At 41.5% G+C, this 22,722-nt stretch overlaps 2 protein-coding genes across 3 annotated transcripts in view; both read right to left on the reverse strand.

Moving 5' to 3' along the window:
* Positions 1 to 382: 382 nt before the first annotated feature.
* Positions 383 to 13,703, reverse strand: ZC3H12D (zinc finger CCCH-type containing 12D). 2 transcript variants are annotated; one of them, XM_026083554.1, is made up of 6 exons: positions 13,305 to 13,703; positions 7,768 to 7,907; positions 6,452 to 6,686; positions 4,557 to 4,663; positions 2,865 to 3,784; positions 383 to 465 (listed from the first exon to the last, which is right to left on the reverse strand). In XM_026083554.1, exons 1-6 carry the CDS (start codon positions 13,685 to 13,687, stop codon positions 451 to 453), a joined length of 1,800 nt encoding a protein of 599 aa, XP_025939339.1. In that variant the 5' UTR covers positions 13,688 to 13,703; the 3' UTR covers positions 383 to 450. The 2 variants fall into 2 exon arrangements, with proteins under 2 accessions (XP_025939339.1, XP_025939330.1); XM_026083545.1 differs by having other exon boundaries at positions 389 to 3,784.
* The window catches only part of PPIL4 (peptidylprolyl isomerase like 4), a 35,665-nt gene continuing 26,607 nt past the window's right edge, over positions 13,665 to 22,722 (reverse strand). Inside the window, exon 13 of the mRNA XM_026083571.1 lies at positions 13,665 to 13,744. Within this exon, the coding sequence (XP_025939356.1) occupies positions 13,727 to 13,744 (18 nt within the window). The 3' untranslated portion in view covers positions 13,665 to 13,726. The remainder of the gene's footprint in view (positions 13,745 to 22,722) is intronic.

Here is a 22,722-nt window from a genome sequence, read left to right on the forward strand (position 1 = left end):
TTCAACTTGGCAGCAAGAGCTGGACTCAAGTGCATCTCAGCAGAGATACCACAAACAGCAACAGCCTTTTACAATGTTCATGAAAAAGCTACCTCTTCCTTTCTGTTAGCAGCCCCTTCCCTTACCCCATGGGCTGCTAAAGCCAAAAAATAAATCCTACTGTCTTGGAAAGCATAAAAGACTCTGCAGCACAAAGTTCTGAGTCCCAGATGCTTATTCTGTGGTGAAATAATGAAATGGTTTGTGCTTTCCGTGGGCTTTTAGCCAATGGCAGAGTTGCTCTAAAGCACTCAATGACGTAACACTGCTGCTGTGCTGCCCTTGAAACAGAAGTTTCATGAGAAAAAGCTCACTTAGGAGAAGAGCCAAGAGAAACCAAGTTCTGTTCAGCACCAAAGTTTGATTTATTTTCTCAGACACTTTCTTAGCAGGATGCATGTTCTAAGTATTTTACTGCAAGATTCCCTAGTAAATAAAAAAGAAATGAAAGCAAAATAAGTTATTAAACATCAAGAGAGTTGTGAACTAATAACAAATCTGTTTAAAAATGTTAGGGAATTCCTGTGCATTCTCAAAGAAAAGGAGAAAAGCTTATGCACACATCTAATCTGCAAGCTGAGGACACTACGTAAAGGTTATCATGCTAGTTTTACTATATATTTAAATGCTTTCGCTATTGATATATGTAATGTGCATATCAGATGTAAAAAATGTGGATGTGTGTGGTTATAATCACCTCTATTGCTGTGTGTGCATTTTCTGAATGTTGTCATTCAGAACTTGCTCTATGTGAGAATGTGGAAGGTATTTTTTCACTCTGCATCACACTGCTTTGTGCATGTGCATATGTGTGCACCAGTAGTTTGGAAAGCTCCTGCTACAAGTAGTTTGGCATTCCAATGAGCCTGTACTTGCATAATCACAATATAAGCACTTAACCCAGGAAATGTTTCTGGACAGTTTAATGTGTTGAAAAAACAAGCGGTGCATTGTTTTTTCAAGCCTACAAGCCTATTTCAGAGCAAATAAAGATGGYTGTAGTACTCAAATGCTTTTCAAAGCAATTCATGGGATATTTATTGCATGGTTTTCTTTTAATGTCATTTCTAATCTTCATGTATTATGCTGTGGAGAACTTATAGACTGAGCCATTCTCATGATCCAAAATTTACTAGTCTGAACCAGGAAACTATCGGAAACTATTTATAATGACTATAATTAGTGGAAAAATTGTGACACTTTTTTTTTTTTGTGGCGAGAAGTCATACATCTCACAACTCTAACAGAGTTTTTTGATGGAGCCAATTACCCTGTGAACAAAATCAATTCAACTTACTTATTTCCTCAAGATTCTTTAAATAAACTAAGCTGCTGCTGGTTTCCAGAGGGAAACAGGCCAAAGTATCACTGCTATAAAAAAGCATCATGTGATAATGTCACTAAGGTAAATTACTATCCCTGAGTCACCTTTTCCAAAATACTACAATTCAGAGGTGTCAGCCTGCTGGTGCCTGAAAGAGAGCTATGTTTAATTTGTGCTTAGGAACATCATCACTGATTGCAATGGTTCTTCTGAGAAGAACCTAATAGTGATACTCTGCAAGGTGAGAGATTTTGTAAATAGCACCTGAATGTTGGACTTAATCAAGCATTGGTGCAGAGAGGCATGGAATAAAAGAAAGTTGAAAAACACATTATTCACAGGATAAAGTGTGCTAAATGTTCATTTTATGTGTTAGAGTTTTTAAAACATGTCACACTGACATACTTAAACTTTGGTAAAATGCCAAAACAACCTTAATATTTGAACAATAGCCTAAAGAATTCAGTGGAAAATGCAGAGGCTAGCAGCTTCACAGCTTACGAAAAATCAAACATGTCCCAACAGAACACAGTTTAAATGTTTGTAATTATAACCAGCTGTATTTCTAGACCATATTTGGTAATTAACCTTTAATTCAACCATTGGTTTCAGGTTCACTGAAATAGAAAAATTTATTTATTTTTCTTGCCATCATCTGTGTTAATTCAGAAAAGAAGACAACCCTGAGCCTTTGACCCACATCAGGATTTATGCTAAAGATGACTTTCCCCATTTGAGTTACGTTGTGCACATTCCCTGAAAAATTTACCTGCAGTTGTTTCCAAGCGTACTGGAGTACCTCTACTAGGAATTTAGTGGCATCACAGCATAGGTTTATAAACACTAATCCTATCTTTTGCAGTTCACTGATGTAGGGATGGGCCTGTATGACATAGTTCCTTCAGTAATTAAAGACATTAGACACCTTCCAGCAGACAGCACAGACCAGTGTTAAGGGAAATATGCCAATTTACTACTTAAGCTAGTTCAGAAAGCTAGTGATAATCAGCCCATAAAGAGTCCTACAAAGGGACCCTTTGGGAATGGCTCTTTTACAGTAGTTGAACTCCCTTGCTAAGACTTTAAAACTGGTCTAGTGTTTCAAGGAACTGATGATCTTTACCATACTGAAACCAGTCAACAGTGAGATTCAGTGCTGTCAGCTCAATTAGCCTGAGCCCTCTCATTGGCTTCAAAATGACTTTGCCTTGATTCATACTCTGGAAGACAGGACAGCACACACTTGTAAGACGGGGATGCTCCGATGCCCCATGCAACACAGCTGGTGGGTGCTTAACTTGTGCTGTTTGAACTGCTATAACACCTTTCAAAGCCTTTATAACACTGAGTTAAGTGTCAGAATAGCAGCTCTGTCCCCAGGACTTGTGCTTATGCAGAAAGGTTTAATTGGGAGGTTTCACAAGTTTCTGTGTCTTTGATTTAGTAAAGTTAAGCTGGCAATATCCTTGAAATCAGGGTGCAAAGCCATGACTTCATTCACCTCATCAGAAGGGAAAATGGAGCGCAGCTCCCTGTGGATGTTTGCTTGCTGGCCAGAAGGTGGTCTTGCAGTGCGGATGGGCCAGTAAGCAGCATCTGGGTAAGTGTATGCTTTCTGGAGGAAGCCAGGACCATTGCTGGAGTCTAAGAGAAAGGGCTGAGGTGGAAGCTGGCTGGGGAAACAGTGCTGCTGCTGTAGCTCATGCTTGCTGTGGAAGTGAAGTGGGTCAGTGGGTGGCACTGCAGGAGGTGGCATGTGCTGAGCTCTGTTAGGGACATACTGGCTCTTCTGACCCAGCCTTGCTGGCACTTGCATGCTGCAACTGTGCTGAGGCCAGCTGTGGTCTGGGTGTCTCCCTGCTTGAGCAGATGGAAGTATCATCTGATGGAAGCTGCATCCTGGTAAGCAGCTACAGTCCAAATTATGGTGGTGAGGCATCAAGTACGGATTGTGCCTGAGGTTGCAACAGTGATGAGGACTGTCTGTCACCTCCCGGTCTTGAGAGGTACATATGGACCTCTTTTTACGATATGTATCATCACTGATCGATAATGCTGACATCTTTTCCATGAGCTGTTGGTCTCTCCATAGATCTGGCTGTAACAACTGCTGGTCCATTTCCACTTCAGAGTTTGGGCCACGGGCCCAGGCACCAGCTGACTGCTCATGGTGGCTCCCCTTGGACCACTCTGCACAGCAGGAATCCCCTGCACAGCTGCTGGCTTCTTGCAACCTTTCTGTACAGGCAGCGTGAGGTATATTCTCTCCTCCAGTCCTGTAGGGAAACTTCTCTTCCTCTTTCCCCAGGCTTAATGAGACCTTTATTTTGGCCCTGAGCTCATCAGCAACTGATAGCTGAGCTTGATGTGGTCTTTCTGGGTGGTAAAATTTGCATTTATTGCCGTAAGTGCATTTTTTTCCTGAAAGAACCAAAATCAAACAGGAAATTGTTACTAGCAGTAAAAGTTGATTAACACACTTACTACTTTTCCCTACTGTACATTTAACAAGGGTATGGTGAGCACAGACAGTGAAGAGGGGGAGGTGCTGTTTTCCTCTCTCACTCTTTTGACCCCAGATTTAAATGTTGCTGACCTAAATAGCAGGGTGAAGCAGCAGTGAAAGGAAGTAAATGGCTCAGAGTTTTGCCAGCAACCTGCCGTGTAAATCAGCATGAAGAATTAGTTGAAATTCATTTATGTTCAGGTTGCTGCACTTGCAGATGGGTTAGGAGACCTATTTCTACAAAGGGCTGCTTTAAAAAATGGTGTAAAGATTTTCGTCTGAGAAAACCTCAAGTTACTGGAAAGTTGCTTGGGGAGGAAAAAAAGAAAAAAATATATTTGGATGGCATTTCCTAAGTGTTAGGATGCAGGTCCACACTGTAATGTGTAAAGCATGCACAGCCTAAAGGAGTCAGCACAGGCACCACGCTGGTTTTGGATGCTGTGAATGGGTGAGAATGAAGGAGCGGGAAATAGCTGGCACCTTTGCTGAGGCTGAAAACCACTTAAAGGGGAGGGGGGAAAAGGCACACTTTTGAGCAGCTCTGGCCCAAGCCTCTACTGCATGAAGCCTGAAGTAGGAGAGCATGTGGCAATGACACTTTCCCTTCCCTGAAGGAAGGCATAGCTGAGAGGCAAGGCCCAGGAGGAAGACTGGTAACAATTCACAGCACTGCAAGAAACCTACCATATGGGCAAGGTTGCCATTTTGGTTCAGGAGGCACTGGCTTTTTGCTGAGGAAGTTATTAAGAGTGGGTCCATGACGGCCTAACGGGTCATCAGGAGGCATAAACCTGAAAAAGCAAAGGGTGCAGGAGTAACAAAAACACCTTGAACTTTTGGATCTACACTGTTGTCACAACTTATTGCACAAACTTAGGGCAGAAAAGTCTTGTGACCCTTTCAGAGTCTGGTCTCCAGGAGTTAGGCTGCATTTTCAGACATAGTGTCCTCCTGCTTGTCAACCCCACAATACTTCAGAAGTTTGTGTGCCTGTTGTTCTTTTCTATAGACTTAAAATAATTGGAAAGGCATTGAGGCTTGGCATAGCTCTGGCCTCTCAGCAGCCAGGAACATTGCAATTTCACTTCTTTTTTCTCTGAAATAGCAGAAAACATTATGCTAACCAAATTCTTCATCTGTATTCACAGCACTGTGGTCTTCACTGGTCAGCTCACTCCCACCACAAACATATTTTCCTCTTACTAAATACTTCTCAAAGAATGGTGTTTAAAGCCACCACTTAATTCAGAGCTAGAGCTGATCATTCACCTGGTGTAATAAATGTGCCAAGTCTTTTCAACGATTCAGTAAGGCCTCATGCTACAAGATCAGGAACATGCTCAGATAAACCATTCTTCTATGCTAGTACCTGAATGTGATGCTTCAGGAAGAAAAATAATTAGCATCTGTAGGTTCGTTTGCAAATTAATCTTGGCCACACCCATCTGTGCAACGATTCTCTAGTTTTCTGTTAAATATCACTGGGCCATTGCATGAAGGGATATAACAACTAGAGGGGAGGGGAGGGGAGGGGAGTCAGGGAATTTGTTTATCTCCATAATGGAACTGAAACCTCTGGCTCCAGGCTGTGGTTTTTGAGAGATTCCCAAAGCTGTACAGGAAGGTCTCTCTGAAACTATTCAAACATGCTTTGCAATAACAGCTAGACTTTCTGTGGCAGGGGCTCTGAAAATTTGGCAATCCCTACGAAATAAAAAGGAAAATATCATATAAATATTTGTAACCTAGGGAAGTAGTCTTTTGATAGTTGGAGATAACAGAGTGGACCTTTGAGAAAAAGAATATGTTGATGTTTAGTTATTGCATTTCTGTAAACAGTATCAGAAAATTGAAATTCAGTGCCAAGTACTTCCATACAGTTTTGGTGGCTAGAGAACTGTCAGTGCTGATCAAGTGTGCTGCACTTTGAGGTGGCTTCTCAGCTGCCTTATTAGCACACATTCGACTTCCCTGAGTGAATTTCCAAGCTAAATTGACAACTAGCATCTCTGTTGCTAAGAAACTCAGACAAGGTTAGTATGTACAAACTAAACAGCATACAGTTCACTCTCATAGACACAGCGTGAGTTTGTCAATGAAAACCTCCCTCGGTGGGGATGATTAAAGGGTCAGAGAAACCAGGTTCTTATTTCCCTTCTTCTAGAAAGTTAAGATTATAAAAGCATAGGAACAAGTGCTGTTCTGTCCTCTAGGGGAATTAAAAATACTGCCAGGTAGGCAGCCTCCTCTCATTGATTTCATTCTGTTATACTGCTATGAAATAGAATGGGAAAGATACTACGCCTTGGGTTAACATCACAAATTGGATGGGCAACAGGCAAAGCTGGTCACTAACATTACCATTCAAATAGAGAAGTTGACTGAGGAACAACATAGGGTTTTAAGACCAAAGCTGGGGAAGCAGAAACTAGGGAAGAGGGACAAGAAAAGTTGCAGTAAATTCTCCTCTCTAAAATAGACTCCTGTACTCTGATACTGATTAGAGCTGCACTGATGTTTGAGCCAACTTGGCCCACAATGCTTAAACCTAAGGTTACTTAACAACAACTTTCTCTTACCTGTTACTGACAAAAGAGTACATGAGTAGTCGCTGCTCAATGAACCATTTCCACTCAGGGTTTTCATTTTGGAGATCCCGGTAATGGTCATTGGAAACAATGACTCCATCTTTCTCATAAGCAACTTTAACTATATAGCGATCATCATAGCAAACCACCCTCTTGCCTTTCACCTTCCTAGATGGGGTATACACAAGAATCGATTGCTTTTCAAGCTCTTCAAGGATGTGCTGATCTGGTGGTGGGGGTGGGCAGAAACAGAAGGGAGAAATGAAAGAAAAACAAATCAATCAATAATGAGCAAGTCTCAGTCACATGCTGGAATCCTACAGGAATCTAAAAAATGTCTTGATGCTTTAGGATACTTTAAGAAGTGGTGTGATTTTCAGATGCACTGGCATCAAGTGGATGTTCAGCAACTTAAATTCTAGGTCTTCTATAAAAGCATCTAACCATAAATTTTAAGATGCTTTTCTTTCTCAATTTTTAAATCTTGTTCATGAAAGGATGGCTTGAATTCTACACCAGAGGTATTCTGAACCCCTGTAATTCATTTTATATCCCAGCAGATGACAGAAGACTCCCTCATACCATCCCTGGTATGAGTCTTGCTGGGAGATAAAATATGCCTGATTGATTGATAGAAAAAATAGTCCTCTGCCATTGAGGACTTCTTGTCATTCCTGCCTATCGCATTGTAAACATCAGAGCTACACAGAAAGGCAGATCCTGAGTCTTCGCATCTGTAGCTGCAATCACATCTCTCTGTCATCAAGCTCCTGGCACAAATTTTGCAGATCTATTTCCACACAATGTAAATCTCACCACCCTCCACATACTTCAGCTGATGCATTTCTTTCTTTCTCCCAGAAGGGGAACCTATATAGCTCCTGTATCAGGGTAATAGGCTAACAGAAGATAGTCATACAGCAGTGAACACTCGAGATACTACTGCCTTTGGATCACGTGGCATGTATCTGCTCAGAAACAATGTCATGGTCTATGGGCTGCCCTTAAAAGCTCTGCAGTCTCATTGTAACAAACTCATTCTTCTGTAACTCAGCTGGCAGAAACTTGTGCTTTTGAAGCAGAGAGTTCCAAGCGCTGTAACGAAGGTTTGTATGCAGTTCTGGTTGCCAGCCAAGATCATGCATGTGGCAATAAATTAATGACTAATTTAAGCAGCTCAAACCTTATACACAACTTGCAATGTGCTCGTCTTCTTTACAGGGCAAAACTACACTGGACTCTTCACAGCCCCCCATCTCCAAACTGCACCTAGCGTTTGCCAAATTGTGCTTGGGATGCCAATCTACCTGCAATGGGACTGTCTTGTCGAGGGGGTTCCTTTCTCCAGGACGGGACAAAAACCTTGATGTATGTGTGTCCCCTCCGTCGGAACCAATCCACGGCCAGTTGGATCCCCCAGCAGGAGAATACTTCTTTGTTTCCATGGCTATAAAAAGGGAAGTATGGTGAGGCAAAGTTTTCAGGAAGCTTACAGAGTTCTCTCCAACTGAATCAGGAATGAAAAGGTAAAACAAATAGCTTTTGCATCATTTGCCAGTTTCCAAGAAAACAACACCCCGTCCTGAGTAGAGTGCCCTGAGTGGACAAATTCAAACACTTCCTCCAGGGAACCATTTTATCTGAAGCAGTTTGGATACTTTCAAAACAGAGGTATTCCATCCCCAGTTTCTGTGACCTAAGCCTGTTGCTTCCATCTGTATCTAGATGGACTTGGATCTTAAAGTAGGAGCAAGATCTTAGGCTGTCAGACCCTTGCCAAGACTTGCCTTGCCTTGCCCCTTAATGGTGCAAGGAGGGAGAGTGTCTTCCAATATCAGCAGAAACCCATGAGGTTCTCCCATATGAAACAAAATATGGGGATTTTCCTCCTCTGCAACAGTAACATATGTACAGATTTTTATGTTCAAGATGTCAGCAAGTTTGATTACAGGTCATTCTTCTGCTGCTGACCTCTTTTGGAAACAGGAGTCAAACTATGGAGGAACAAGGATTGTGAAAGGCAGGATGGGAAATATGGAGAACCCAGCCAGAGGCACAAGAAAAGGGACAAGATCCCAGTGGAGACAGCCACAGATGCCTCAGCCCCATGCCCTAGTTGGCAGATTGTCTTGCTTGCACCGAGGGGTAGGAAATCCCTGGGATATGTGCTATAGCAGAGGTAGGCAGAGAAATTCCAGAGAATTATTAGTATTCAAAACAAGACACAGAAAGCATCCCCAGGAAAAACAATTAGAGATGGTGGCCTTTCTAAGTTTCTTTGTCCTTTTCAAAGTTCTTACTGCTCGTCATTTTCTCATCTAAAATTTGACTACAGTTCACATGTAAAGGAAAGTAATTTATTAACCACCTCTGYACAAGGAAACAAATACACATGTTCTGCATCTAGTCATCAGGAGGAAAATAAATTCTACACAAAGGTCCTGAAATGAATAAAMACCCTCACAATATCTATAGAAACCTCATCCTTGTACTTTGAGCTTTCTGGATATCTCCACAATCTCACTCATGCTTTCACCTTTGCAAAATATACATGTAATGGCTCCTTTGCTCAATATTACACCTATCTACAGTGACAGAATGAGTGAGAAAGATGTCTTCACTCTTAAATGCTTTCCCCCCCCCCAAGTAATTCATATCTAGATTCTGTTCATCAGCCTCAAAATCAAAGCTCCGTTTTACATCTAATAAAAGTTATAGTGCTGTAATGGTGACCACAAATGAAAAATAGTGCAGTTTGGAGGAAGAAAGCTGGTTATTTATTAACTGATACTCAGGCAATAGGAAGTTTATAAAAACAAATCATACCTATAATAAATTGTCTGAAGTGCTTGACACATCTAATTTCCATTCCAGAACAACTGCTTTGTTTGTTTTCAAAGGATAGGTAAATACTTCAAATTCACCTAGACAGGTGAATTTGAAGTTCAGGTGATTTCTTCAAATAACTGCCTTTGAAAGGAAATCTAGGAACATCTTTAATGCCAGGAAATAAAGTTCAGTAAATCAGCAGCCTGCTTTAACAATAACTAGCTGTTTATATAACCTTCTCAATTTTAGGAAAGTAAATTTAGATGTACCCCTAATGCAAAGGACAAAACAATCAAACATAAGGTATTTAGTCAGAAGGACAAGTAAAACAAGTGAGAAGAGTCATCTGGAATTGTTTCTTAGTGTTATCACTTAATCCAATTGCTGATACATTGCTATGGCCAAACATGGGGGGAGAAAAGCTACCGTTTCTACATCTAAAATATCTTATACACATATTGTGCACTGCAGTATTAAATATAAATGAACACCAATATCTGCCTTGCAATAGAACAGGGGCTTTAAATCTTTTCAAGTCCTGCATGGTGAATTTATGTTGCCTGACAACAGATTTGCCTTGTTGGTCACCTTTCCAACACTGTCTCACAGTCTGTGGACCATGACTGACCTGTCATAATTCTGTCCTCTCTCTCTCCCTCCTGCCAGCAACACCGTATATCTTAGTTGTGTTGTAATCACCAAGACCTATCTCACAGAAACCAAAGCAGCAATTTGGCCTGGCTGCAATTATGCTAATCAGTCTATACTTAGGCTAATGTGAAGTTGTTTCTTTTCTTTACTTATGCAATTCCAACCCTTTTAAAAAGAAAATTAGTCAAAACACCAGCTTTTTAAAAATACAACTGACACAGTATAAGATACGTCTAATCATGGCACAGTATAAGATACATCTTTGGCAGAAGGGAAGCAATTCAGCCACTGGTACTGCACTACAATTTCCCAGTAACCTGTACCTGGAGATATGCTTTATTCAAGCTGGCTAACAAACAGCATGCTGGTCTCAAGTTTTTTTTTTTTTTTACTAATGAACAGCAATAATGGTTTACCAGGCACCAGCCTAAGCGGACACTAGGACTGTATTCTAATTTTGATACAATAGGCAATCACACCCTTCCTTCCCCTAGCTGCAGTTGTATTTTTCCACCTTCCTACAATGTTTTAGGCTTGGTGAGTGGGAAGCATCAAGAATCAACACTAATTCACTCTAATAAGAATATAGCCAAAGTAGAGGAACTTAAGAGTCTACTTCAGGACTCAGCTCACCTAAGAAAAAGCCTCTGTCCATATTAGAGCTTAAAAATTAGACATGACTGCAAACACTAGACTAGATGATAACTTCTTCATGTGCGGTGAACAGGGTTATGACAGTTCCCTCTTAAGTTTTTATGGAGAGCCTGATTGATTGATAATTGCTGACTGCTAAATCATTCAATTAGTTTATTACCTTGGGGCATATAGATCCTTTTCAAAACCTTGCACCCTGCAATGGGCTTTCAATGCCAACTCTGAAATGTTCCATAGACACCAATCCCAAGGCAGAAATACAAAAGCTCAAGATGTTTTTTCTCCACACAGGCAACCACCTTTTCAACATTTTACAGCTTCATCCGTAACTTGCTGCTTCTCCTGCACATTTTTTGTGGTTGATGATGATGATGATTGATGATGATGTTTTTACAGCAGGGAAGCATAACCACCTTTTTTCCTGGCTGTGTTGCAAACAGCCCTTCTCCATGCGATAGCAGCAAACCAGGAATATTAAAATGAGGATACTCATTTTACTCAATTCACCAATCCCATCCCATTAGCCAAAGGCAAATGTCATTCAACACCACTTTGGAAAGGCATCTAGGACAGGAAAACAGCTCTCTCCAGGCTGTGTCAGTTCGGCACAAAGCAACAAGCTCAATAGTCTTCTCAAATGTTGCAAGAGGTCTTTATCGGGCCTTTCCCAAGACAGAGGTTGGGGATGTTTGAGAAGAGCTCTAAAATATTTGCCTTTCTGAAACTGAAAACTACTTAGTATTTCACTAATTCTTTTTAGGTGAAAGACAAGGAATCCCCAGGCAAACACCAGCCTCCAATAATGTAGCAGGCAAATATCACTCTGTCTTATTTGGAAATTTTCTGTTCTACGAAACGGATTTTAATTTTACATGCCAAAAGCAGGGGTGGCTCCTTGAACACCTGTTTCGAGTATGTGGTCTAGGAAAGCAATATGACACGTTAGGTCAAGCCATCTGCTGCACGTACCCATAACAAAATTGGTTTTAAATAATTTCTGCCTGGCAAGTGCATAAGCAAGAGCTGGCACAGTGGGCAGGGTGGTACAGCAAGCAGACTAGAGCACTGTGAAAAATGGAGCTAGGATGGGATTTCGCAGAGTAATTAAAGTGGCCCGTGAGCCACCAGACTATTCCGGGCCTCCCATTCAGTGGCAAGAGGCATATCTTCCCTTCATTCAGCTCAACTGGCGTATCTCCTGCCATCTTGGGAACCATGTTGGTCTCTTCCTTGTCCACCTCTGCCTGCTCTAAAAAGCCTGATAAATCAGCCAGGATGAGGTTGCGCCAGGAGAATTGAGCACATGGTCCGTCACAGGTATTATTGCCCTTAAAATGAGAGGGTAGGCGCCCAGCTCAGCTGCTCTGTCCAAAGGCGTGATCGCAGAATCCAGAGAGGCAACAAGGACTCTGTAAGGAGGGGCCTAGGGTGAAAACGCAAATGGACAGGAGATCCCAACACCTGGCTCCTGAGCTCATGGCTCAACCAAGGCTAATTGACTGGTGTTCTCCTATGTATCTGTCACTCCTCGGTCTTCTCCATCTTTCCTACCTGTGGACTGCCCTGCCTGAGAATCCCCTCATTTTTGGATGGGATTTCTCTTTCCATCCAGAAGATGGCATAATTTGCTTAGTGTCCAGGGTCAGCTGCTCTGAATATGCTTGTCCCTTTTGCCCTCTGATCAGAGGGCATGGGATCTTATCACACACTGAAGATACCAAATGAGGAAGCCCTCCTCCCACTCTATTCCAAAATGCAAGGACTGGCTTGGCCCTGCTTGGAGGAAAGGGAAATCGACAGGGAAAAATGGTGGTTACTCAGTGCATTCAGCACTCTGGACTGCCAGGCCTGAGAGGGGCTTCTGATGGTTCATATTGCTCAGGTAAATAGAGGCCAAACCACTACCGCCTTTGGACTTCCCATCCACATAGAAATGCCAGGCTCTACATCAGTGAGAGTGCTTTTACAGTGTCAGGACATACATATACTTAGGAAATATAACTGGCCAGGATGAATTGTTATGACACTTCCCAGAAGCAGAACTATTTAAGGAGGAAATTAGACTGTTTAGTATGGAAGTCAACCATCAATTTCCTGATATTCCTATAAAATGAAGCCAACCCAAAACCCAACAAAAATACACAAGCCAGGGACCTTGTTGGGATGGGCTTGCAAGTCAAAACAAGACAAACATATTTTTGTTAGGAAACACCAYCAGCTGTCTTTTTATCTTCCCTCTCCGTCTTAAGTCAGTTAAGCTGTTCTGACTATCTGGTCATCAGTTTTTTCCGAAAACACCTCAGCATATAGATTTAGAGATCCTGGGTACCGATTTGAAAAGGCAGTGAAACATCAATGATGAACTAAAAGGGAAACAGAGCTGCTGAATCATGTTGCTATAAACAATAGTAGTTAGCTAGCTGTTAACTTACGAAAGGTCAAAACGCAGAGCAAGCCAGTGATTGCTTTTGGTGCATGTATTTAGGGGCATAGAGACAGAAGGGTTAATATAAGCTCTGCCTCAGCAAAAAAAAAAAAAAAAAAAAAGGAATAAATGGTGGTTCATATATTGTTCACCAAATAAATACATCAGTGCACTTCCCACCTAGAGGGAAAAAAAAAAACAACCACCATATTTCACACCATCAATCAGCTTTAAAATTCAAAAGCTACTAAGGAAAAGAGATCCCCTTTAGGAATCAGAGCTTACCTCATTGCAACATTGCTGCCATCGATCACGATGGATCTCAAGTGACCAGAGGAATCACTTCCATCTTCACCAAGCCACAGTGGCATGTCTGGAACGCTACCTGATCCACGGGCGACCAGTTTTAGTGGGGCAGGCTGAACCTGGATCTCCAGAGCTTGAGGTTTTCTCCCCATCCGAATCAGCTCTTTCAGCACATCATCCTCCAGAGCCTCTTGGCCCAGGCTCTCTAGCACTTTGCAGATGTCCTGCTTACCATAGCCCAGCTTGCAAAAAAAATCCAGCTTGCTCTGGTGCACTTCCACTCCTGTTGTAGGAACTCTTCTGGAGCGTGGTGGTACTGCCTTGCTAGAAAGTGAGCTAGCCAGTGCCATCTTAGGAGGCATTTACGTGCCTTTCAACGCAGTGTTCCTGTCTTCACAGCCTCATTCAACATGCATCAGCTTTAGGTGGAGGAAAGATCAGAAATAACAAAATGCAAGTGTTAAGAAGAATGTACAATCATCATCTCAGTTATTTGTCCAGTGTAAAACAAAGGAACAACCAGAGTAGCTGTCTTCCCTCAACATTGAAGCATTTTTCTGGTCCACTCTTATAAATAAGAGCACTGAAGTGGTACATGCAAAGCTTGTCATACACCAGGCATTATGTCAGACAGGTGTCATCCTACTTTATGAGCTATGCAAGTTTCTCTGTACATATACACGTTGTATGCGTAAGTTTGTTCTTCAAACTTATCTCACAGGAAATAATGATATAAAAGACTGTGTAACCGGGGATTTTTCAATTTGCTCAGTGCGGTTAATGAATGATATAGATAAAAGTCTGTCAAATGTTGTTGGATGAGCTCAGATGCCATAGCAACTTAAAAAAACCAGCAAATTTCATCAAGTGATTTAAGTAACTGTGTTATTTGCAAAGTAGCTTGGAACTCTGAAAGTTTTTTTTTTTTTTTTTTTTTTAATACTACATTTCCTAGTATATGCCTATAAGTTTATACACAGTCATACTTACGAAATTCAGTCAGTCATCTGTTCCGATGATGCCTGACTTACTATTTTCCTGTTATTTTCTATTTCAGTGAGGGTTTTTATATACAGAGAAGCAGCTTGTTTTCTGAAAGCTTTTGGGTAGTGGTTGGAAGCACACAATTGTGGTTTCAATTTCACTTAGATTCATTGTCAAGAGAAATTGGTAATTCTGAAATGAGTGTGCCAAAGTAGCAGCAAGTATTACTCAAGCTTCTCCAGAACTTCACTATATGTGTTTCTGGTCTGCCCAGTAAATGAACATGATGGGCAGCCCAGGCAGGCATACCCAGAATTGCTTCAATCTAACAAGTGTGACAACAGAAGGACATATGCAGTGACTGCTCATCCATCAAGCAAAATATTTTCAGACATGGTTGGCATGCTTGCACTGAAGCTTCTCTCAAATCTTCTCTGCAATTATTAGAGCTACCTGGATTAAAGCTAGGGCTGGTACATCTACCCATGTGTAAAAAACTAGTGTGGCCCACTTCCCTTCACTGCAGCTCCATCCACAGTGGAGAACTGTGGGACTAGTTTAGACAGCTCACCAGCAAAGTCCAAGCTGGTCAGGGAAGAAGGTGCAGCAAGCTCTGAAGAGCTCTGTGAGCCAGCCAGCCCTGACTCCTGAGGCTCCCTTGTCTACAGCATTGGAGAACCTTGAAAAATCCCCCTCCCAGGGCCACCCCTGCCAACAAAGGGTCTCTGGGGCCACTGCAGTCCATCTGCAGTTCCCTCTGTTATGGTTTAGATAGTGTGTGATGGTACAAGCCAACGTTAATAGGCCTAATAATAACCAGTATATGAAACAGAATTAACTGACAAAACAATTATGTTCATTACAAGCCCAAAGCCACAACCATACTCCATTCACATACTCCCCCTACCAGCCAGCCCTGCACACAACTTTCTTATCCCCTCCCTCTTCAGCTCTCATCTGCCACTTCTTCCTTCTCTCCCACCCACTCTGACCCCTGCTCTTCCCAGCACTGGGCCACCCCAGGAGCTCAGAAGTTGCAATGGCCTTGAGGAAGACATGGGTGGACTAGAAATAAGAAGATGGGAGAACATGAATGCAGCTCCTCCCCACAGCATTAAGAGCCCCCCTCGAGGGAACAGGGTGGGGCAGAGGAAATCTAGGTTGGGTTCGGTTAATTAGTATTTGTTTAACCAATAACAGGAAAACCCGATTATTAGTTAATAACCCTACCTACGACTTCGACTTTTACTTTTCTATATAAGCTTGTAACTTCAAGGTATTTTCTGTGGAAGAAATTTGGAACTCAATTAAAAATGATGAATAGCATCAATAAAATAAAGATACCTTGATTATGCTATATACAAAAGAAAAAAGCAGTTACTATGTGTATTTTTCCATCTAAACAATAGCCAGTTGACCTGACTGTTTTCCCCACACACTGTGTGATCCATAAGTTGGTTTTTTTACATCTAATCCTTATTTTTAATTCATGGACTGAACATGAAAATGAGCTTTCCTGCTTTTCCAGTAGTAAACTGATTTCTTAGCTCTGAAATAACTAGTCACTGAACTGAAATATATTAATATTTTTGTACCTGAAAAAAAGCTCAAACTATAACAGCTGGGCTAGTGATGTAGCAAACCCTACTTTCAGGGGTTAAGTCAGTAGCTCCAAACACTTCAGTCAACATGTACTACTAGAATTTTTTTTGTCTAGATTATTTAATAAATTATTGTAAATGAAAAACTGAAATGATTATCTGTCCTCAGGTCTAAAAGAAAATACTGAATGAATAATTTAAAAAGTCATCACTATTATTTTTTAAGCCTTTATTTCTACTCATTCTGTGCCTGACCTTACATATCAGAGCAATTTCCCATGTTAGTATGATGTTGTGTTGTGTATAAGTTTGTCCTGGATTTAAAAGGAAAGTAGGTGCAATTTAATTCTTGAGAATTTTACCAGATTTCTAAACGTAGGGGGTATAAAAGCCCCATTTGCCTCTCACTGTGCACCGAACAGCCCCTTTCTGAAGAACTCTTAACCACATGTGAATGTTTGCTGAATGGAGGTGGCTCACCAGAATGGGTTTTCTAACCCAGGGCTAGCCCTGCTCCAGGAAGCCTCGAATGTGCAGTCTGTGCGTGCATCCTTTCCCCCGAGGGGCAGAGGCACCGTTTTGCAAGGCTTGGCACCCTCTGTGCAAGCAATGGACCCCTTCAGCTTGGCAAGCTGGGGCAGCTCATGGAAAACACTGAGCTCTGCCCTGCGACCTGGGGTTTGCACCATGCAGTATCAGCCTTCATCAGCAGTGTGCTAGCTCTGTGAAGTTAACTGCTGGATTTCTGCTACAGCTTGGCCAAGTATTAAAAATGAGCAATACTGTGACTGCAGGGTTTTCACCACAGAAAGAGCAAGTTTGAAAGCCTGAGATAAAAGCCTTGGTTACAGCTAACACTAAGGTCCCCCTTATAAAGGCAGAATTAAATGATAATAAAGTTATTAACTTACACTTTAGTAAACAATCAATAAAGTGAGCAAGTCCAACAGGTCATTGGTTGCTTATAACAAGCACAAAAACATATGACAAGAGGAGAAACTGTGTCACAGAGTTCAGTAGAAATTGTAAAATCCCATTTAAAAACCTTATTCTTCATTTTCAAACTACCTGTATTTCTTCTCCTGCTTCTGCTTCTGCTCCCCCTCCACCAGATAACTCTACTGGGAAGCTGCTCTTGTTTTTCCTCCTCTAATAATCAAAGTCTTCTCATTTCCAGACTACATTTATCCACAGGTAATCATGTGTTCCTATGTTCTAGCTTAAAAAACAGTACTCTTTCTACAGTGTTCTTCTTCTCACTTCTCACATACACAAACACAGCTAGAAGGAACATCTAGCTGCGACATGTTTACAAAAATACATAGTGACATGTTTACAAAAATACAATCTCAATCCTAACATTTTAGGTATAAAAAACATTGACCAAGAAGTTATGAGACTTGTCAAGATCTTCTGTCTTTTCCATCTGTGGACAAATTTGGAAGATCAGAAAACAGTGATTTGAAAATTTTGTAAAAGCTTTCCAAACAACTATTGGTTATATTCTAAATCTTCTGCTTAAACTACTTTAGAAAATGGGTTTTGCCGAGTCTTTCCACCAGCTACATACTCCATTTGCAGCAGTAGGAGCAGGAGCAGATCCCTTCAGGGCACCTGTTTGAGCAACACCTCCAACTGCCTCAGGCCACAGAACCATACATAAGGATCAGCTCGATTGAGGGGGAACAGGAATTTCTCGAAGCTCACACAGAGGCCCTCTCTGGCCGAGAGGGGACCAGCCAGGGAGGTGGCTCCTGCCCCACTTCTGAAACTGTGGGGCAGGACCTGGTGCTGGTCAAGGTAGAGCAGGTTTGAGTCTTTTCCGAATCAGATGTGCACGTGGAGTAAGGCCAGGAGCACAGGGACAGCTCCATGCCATGGCAGTATTCCCCTTCACACCTTAGATCTGTGCTGCCTCTTCCTCCTCTGTCCCCCAGAACCAGGTCCCAAATCAGCTGAGTCTACAAGCTCATTTGAGCTTTTCCATGAGCTTTTTCTCTGAAAGAAGTTGGGTTACTGCACTTTCAGATAAATAGGAATTTTTACATTTACAAATTACAGAGATGCACATAATGTCTTTATAACAGACTAGTGATTTATCATCCTGATGGCTGAAAACTGAACTGCCTTTTCCTTTCCCACCTTCCCTGCTGCATTTGCTGAAATAATAGAAGCAAACGCCACAGAGGGCTGTACTCACAGGCGGTCCCACTTGCTCTGCATGTTACCTGACAGCTGCTATTTCAGAGTCCCAGCAATATCGTCCCACCACCAGTGTGCCAAAAGCTGGATTCAGAGTAGTACTGAGCTCACAAGGAAGTCAGCCTGTATTTAGAGACTTTATGACAAGGCTGATGTCAACTGAAAGCAAACAAGTACAGTGAGCAGGTTAGAACTCATTCTGCAGGAAGGTTTTACTTCCTCATTTGGCTGGCTGAGCTTTCATTTAACTGTACAGGTTGATAAACTTTCACTTCATTTTTCAAAAAAAAAAAAAAAAAAAAAAGAGGTTCCCAACTCTATTCTGAGTCACAGGCAAAGGCTAGTCAAATCCCTTCCGGCAGAAATCCACAGTGCTGGGCAGTCAGAAAATGCCATCTGTATTCTGGGACAGGTGAAAGGTTTCCAGCAAGGATGTTTTACCAAATTATTTCAACTCCCCCCCCGTGTCTTGTAAATTCTCGGCCCTCAGAAGAATAAATTAAATAAATAAATCAACATTTTGGTGAGCACCCAGTATTGCACAACCTCATTCAAACACATCCACATCTGGGAGGACCTGGTCTGCAAGATCACAGTAAAATATCTAACAAAAAATAACCTAACTTATTGGTGCCTCAATTAAAAGAGCAGACTTCAGAGAGACGCGGCCTGTCCACGGCAAAGACTGACAAGTGTTTCCCAATAGAAACCTGAGGTTTTCTTCTGCTTGTTTATTACCTTGCTGCAAACAAACAAATGCCCCAAATCCACTGGAGGTAGAAGGGAGGGTTCAAGAATCGAGGTGGAGTTAACCTCTGGGACACTTAAGATGCTGCAGACAGCTCGGCTTGGAGCACTGCCCTTTGCACACTGCTTCAGAGGGTGGGGGTACAGCACTGCAGAAGGAAAGCACCTCTGTCGCTATCCCAAGGACTTTTATCAGAGCAGGCCTGCTCTTTTCCAGCCAAAACCTCCTCCCTGCTTGCTTATTTTGGGAGAAGAATCAGGAAACAACAAAAAAAGAAAATCTGAAAAAACCTTTGTCACGTCATGCTGTTTCATCCATAGAAGGAGGTGGTTCCTCATAAGCAACCTCACCCTCGCTTCCCTACTTGTTACCATATGTCCAATCAGTCACAGAATAAAAGGGCAGCACAGACAACCTGATCTATCCTGCATACTGCTGCTTCTACAAGCAGCACAAAACTTGTTCTGATCCAGGATTGGGCAGGTACAAAAATGGGAAAATGTTCCTAAGGCCAAAGCTAAACAAACTTGCTAGTTTTCTACTACCCAGAACAGCTATAACAGCAGAATATCCACTGCCTTTGACTCCGTTGCCCTACACAAAGAAGAAGGATTTTCTTTGCTCAGTTCTAAATTCACAGAATGCCAAATACCTCATCGCAAGACCACCACTAAGAAGTACTACTGTAAAAGAAAGAGAAAGCTGCTGAGTTATTTATAACCTGGGAAGGCAGAGCAAAGCATATGAAATTGCATAGTATCATTTTAAGTCCGACTTCTCCGAGAAACGTTCTCCTCTATTACAGAAATAAGAACAAACCAGAGCTTATTAAAAGAAATTATAAGAAAATCAAGTAAGAGAATTTCGCACTCATTTTTCATTTGTAATAAATGACTAAACTAAGCTATTGTAAAAAGCCATGAGTACAAGATTTCAACATTACTCAAACAGTAGCCAACCTGGAAGACCTTTACCCTCTTCCTGAAAAATCTGTTAGGTGCCTTTTATTTAGGCATTCACTAGTAAGACACAGTAGACCATGCAAAATAAAGGATCGTATTTAATTTTTAAAAAGCAAAAATCTCTAACCCTTTTGCTCACCAGCATAGATAAACATTGAGAGACCAGGGATGTGGTTTCATAGACACTTCCTTTCTTTGCTGTGTTTCCTTGCAGTGACAAGCACACTGAGTTCTTCCAGTGCGAAGATTTATTGCTTCTCGATTATATTGTTCTGTTCAATAGGGAAACAGATAAAGCTGGGAAGGGGAATACACCCACACTAATGGATGTTCCTATGCTAAGCTTCAATTTGAGAATTTACTGTGTTGTGAAACAACTAGATTTTCATCAGAAAGAATTATTACCAACCTCAAAGCAAAATAGCCTTGTTTGTGGCTGCTCCTGCATGCTGCATGGGAGACAACCAAGCATGCTATTTATGTAGGTTCTCTGTGCAATACCGCTTGCCTGACTGTGCTAGACTTCAGTATGGAAAAACATTTGCTTCAAACTGGTAGCGTGGAACACCACAGGTGTTTTGATCCACACACCCCAGTGGGTTATTTGCTTTGCTAAAGGAAACATTCATTTATTGCATCACCAACAGAGAAAAGCATTATTACTGTCTTCCTCATCTCAAAAAGTTCACCTGCTGGGAAAATCAAACAAATAAAGTAGCTGTAGTATTGCAGTGAAAATTCTTTGGTCCCTAACTAGCAGAAGACAGCCAGGATAAAGCAAGCGCTTAATCAAATGCCGTTCCTTTGCCAGAAGTATTTTAAAGAGTTCCATGAACTGACACTTCCCACTATAGAACCTGGGCAGGTATATCCCCTTACTGCTTGCAGCAGGGCTTGGGGCAGACCTTCATGCCAGACTCCCAAAATTTAATCTCTTGGTTAGCCCTCACTAGAACAAGAAAACATTGCTATCCAGTAGAAGCTACCCTCCCAATTTTAAATGTGATTTTTACACATTAGGCAAAGCCAAGACATTTTCTGAAGGTGAAATTCTTTCCCTGCTGGAGAGAGTGGAAATTTTCACTTGTTGGGGGCAGGTATTCACCCCTAAAATTTACACCAACTTAACAGTGTTCTTAGACTGCTGGATCAGTTGCTGACAGACTATACTTTATTCAGTATCTTTCAAAGAGGTATTTTCACACGCTTAATGAAAAGACTGCCTTTCCTCCTTCCCCCAAAATACATAATAGTAGTGAGCACTACATCTGGTGACAGAACAGGGAAAAGCAAAAGAACAGAAAAATCATAAACTAGTGATGTCTTCTCTGTATTGTCAGAATATAGGTTAGTCTTCACCTCATAAAACTGCAAATGTAAAACTGAATGCAGCTAAAACATGTATTTTCCTCTACTGCATTACTGCTTCTGAAATTCTTAAGTCTTGCAGTGAATCAGGGAGCATTGGTCTGGAAGATGTAACAGCAGTTGTTAAGAGTCATCTGTTTGAACAGTACAGGCAGTGGCAAGTTCTTTTACTTCTTGGAAAATTACAATCCCATCTTAAGATCTGACATAGCAGAAACCCATCTTGTTTTTGCCTAATACCTATTTTTCCTCTGCATTTTATACAAAAAGATACTGCTATTACTCAAATGTTTTCCATCAAGTTTATATAGAAAGTACCTTTCACAGACAGAAAGTCCCAAACAAGTTTCAAGTTCAAAAGTTTACTACTGTTCAGCCTAAGATTTCAGAAAGCTCTTGGAACTGACTTTTGGCTTCAGTGATATATCATATGCTTGGAAGACCTAAGTCTTAAAAGGTTTACTGTTGCCTTTTAACACAGCTACCACATTTAACCAAAAGCATACCATCTTGGTCACTGAGAAATAGCATGTTCTACCAGTAACCAGACGAAAAGTTTTACACAAAAATGTTAACCAATAGTAAGTATTTACATAAACCTCACTGCAATTAACATTTTTCAAATCAGTTGTACTATCCCTGTGTATGTAATATGTGATTAACAGAATAGAAGAGATATTTCCATGCTCTAAGAAGTTTACAAGCAAAAATTGTGATCCTGTTTTCAATAATATACCCATTTTAGATCCTGAATAATGAGTCATCAGCCTAGATGAGGAGAAGATGAACAAAAGTGAGGAGAAGAACAACAGACTTCTCAACTTCTTGAAAATTCTGAATATCACTTCTTAATGGTGTGATTAAGAATGCTTGTCCAAATTACTAATGGCTCTTTTTTTGGACAAGTGGAAAAAAAACAGGTATGGATTTATCTACAGAGAGTAAAGATTCTTGGTAGCCCAGAACCAGGTGTGAAAGCACATGCTTGCATCAGTGCCTGGGACTATGCAGAGCTACTCTTGGCACATGCCTCAAATGAAGAGCAAGATAACAAGTCACTGCTCCAAAATGGGATTTTGATCAAGAAAGTTTATGTGATCTGTCAGCTCCCTAACCCACGCAAACCATGACCTGAGTTTATGCTCAGGCAGTTTCATAAACATGCTAATTATCTTTGAATGAAGAAAAACAGGAAGTCACAGAATCACGGAATGGTTGAGGTTGGAAGGGACCTCTGGAGATCATCTAGTCCAACCCCCCTGCTCAAGCAGGGTCACCTAGAGCACGTTGCACAGGATCATGTCCAGGCGCGTTTTGAATATCTCCAGAGAAGGAGACTCCACAACCTCTCTGGGCAACCTGTTCCAGGGCTCTGTCACCCTCACACTGAAGAAGTTTTTCCTCATGTTCAGATGGAATTGTCTGTGTTTCAGTTTGTGCCCGTTGCCTCCTGTCCTGTCACTGGGCACCACTGAAAAGAGTCTGGCTCCATCCTCTTGACACCCTCCCTTCAGATACTTGTACACGTTGAT

This window comes from Apteryx rowi, unplaced genomic scaffold (genome assembly GCF_003343035.1).
Source record: "Apteryx rowi isolate R43461 unplaced genomic scaffold, aptRow1 scaffold_118, whole genome shotgun sequence".
In the NCBI taxonomy this organism is placed as follows: domain Eukaryota; kingdom Metazoa; phylum Chordata; class Aves; order Apterygiformes; family Apterygidae; genus Apteryx; species Apteryx rowi.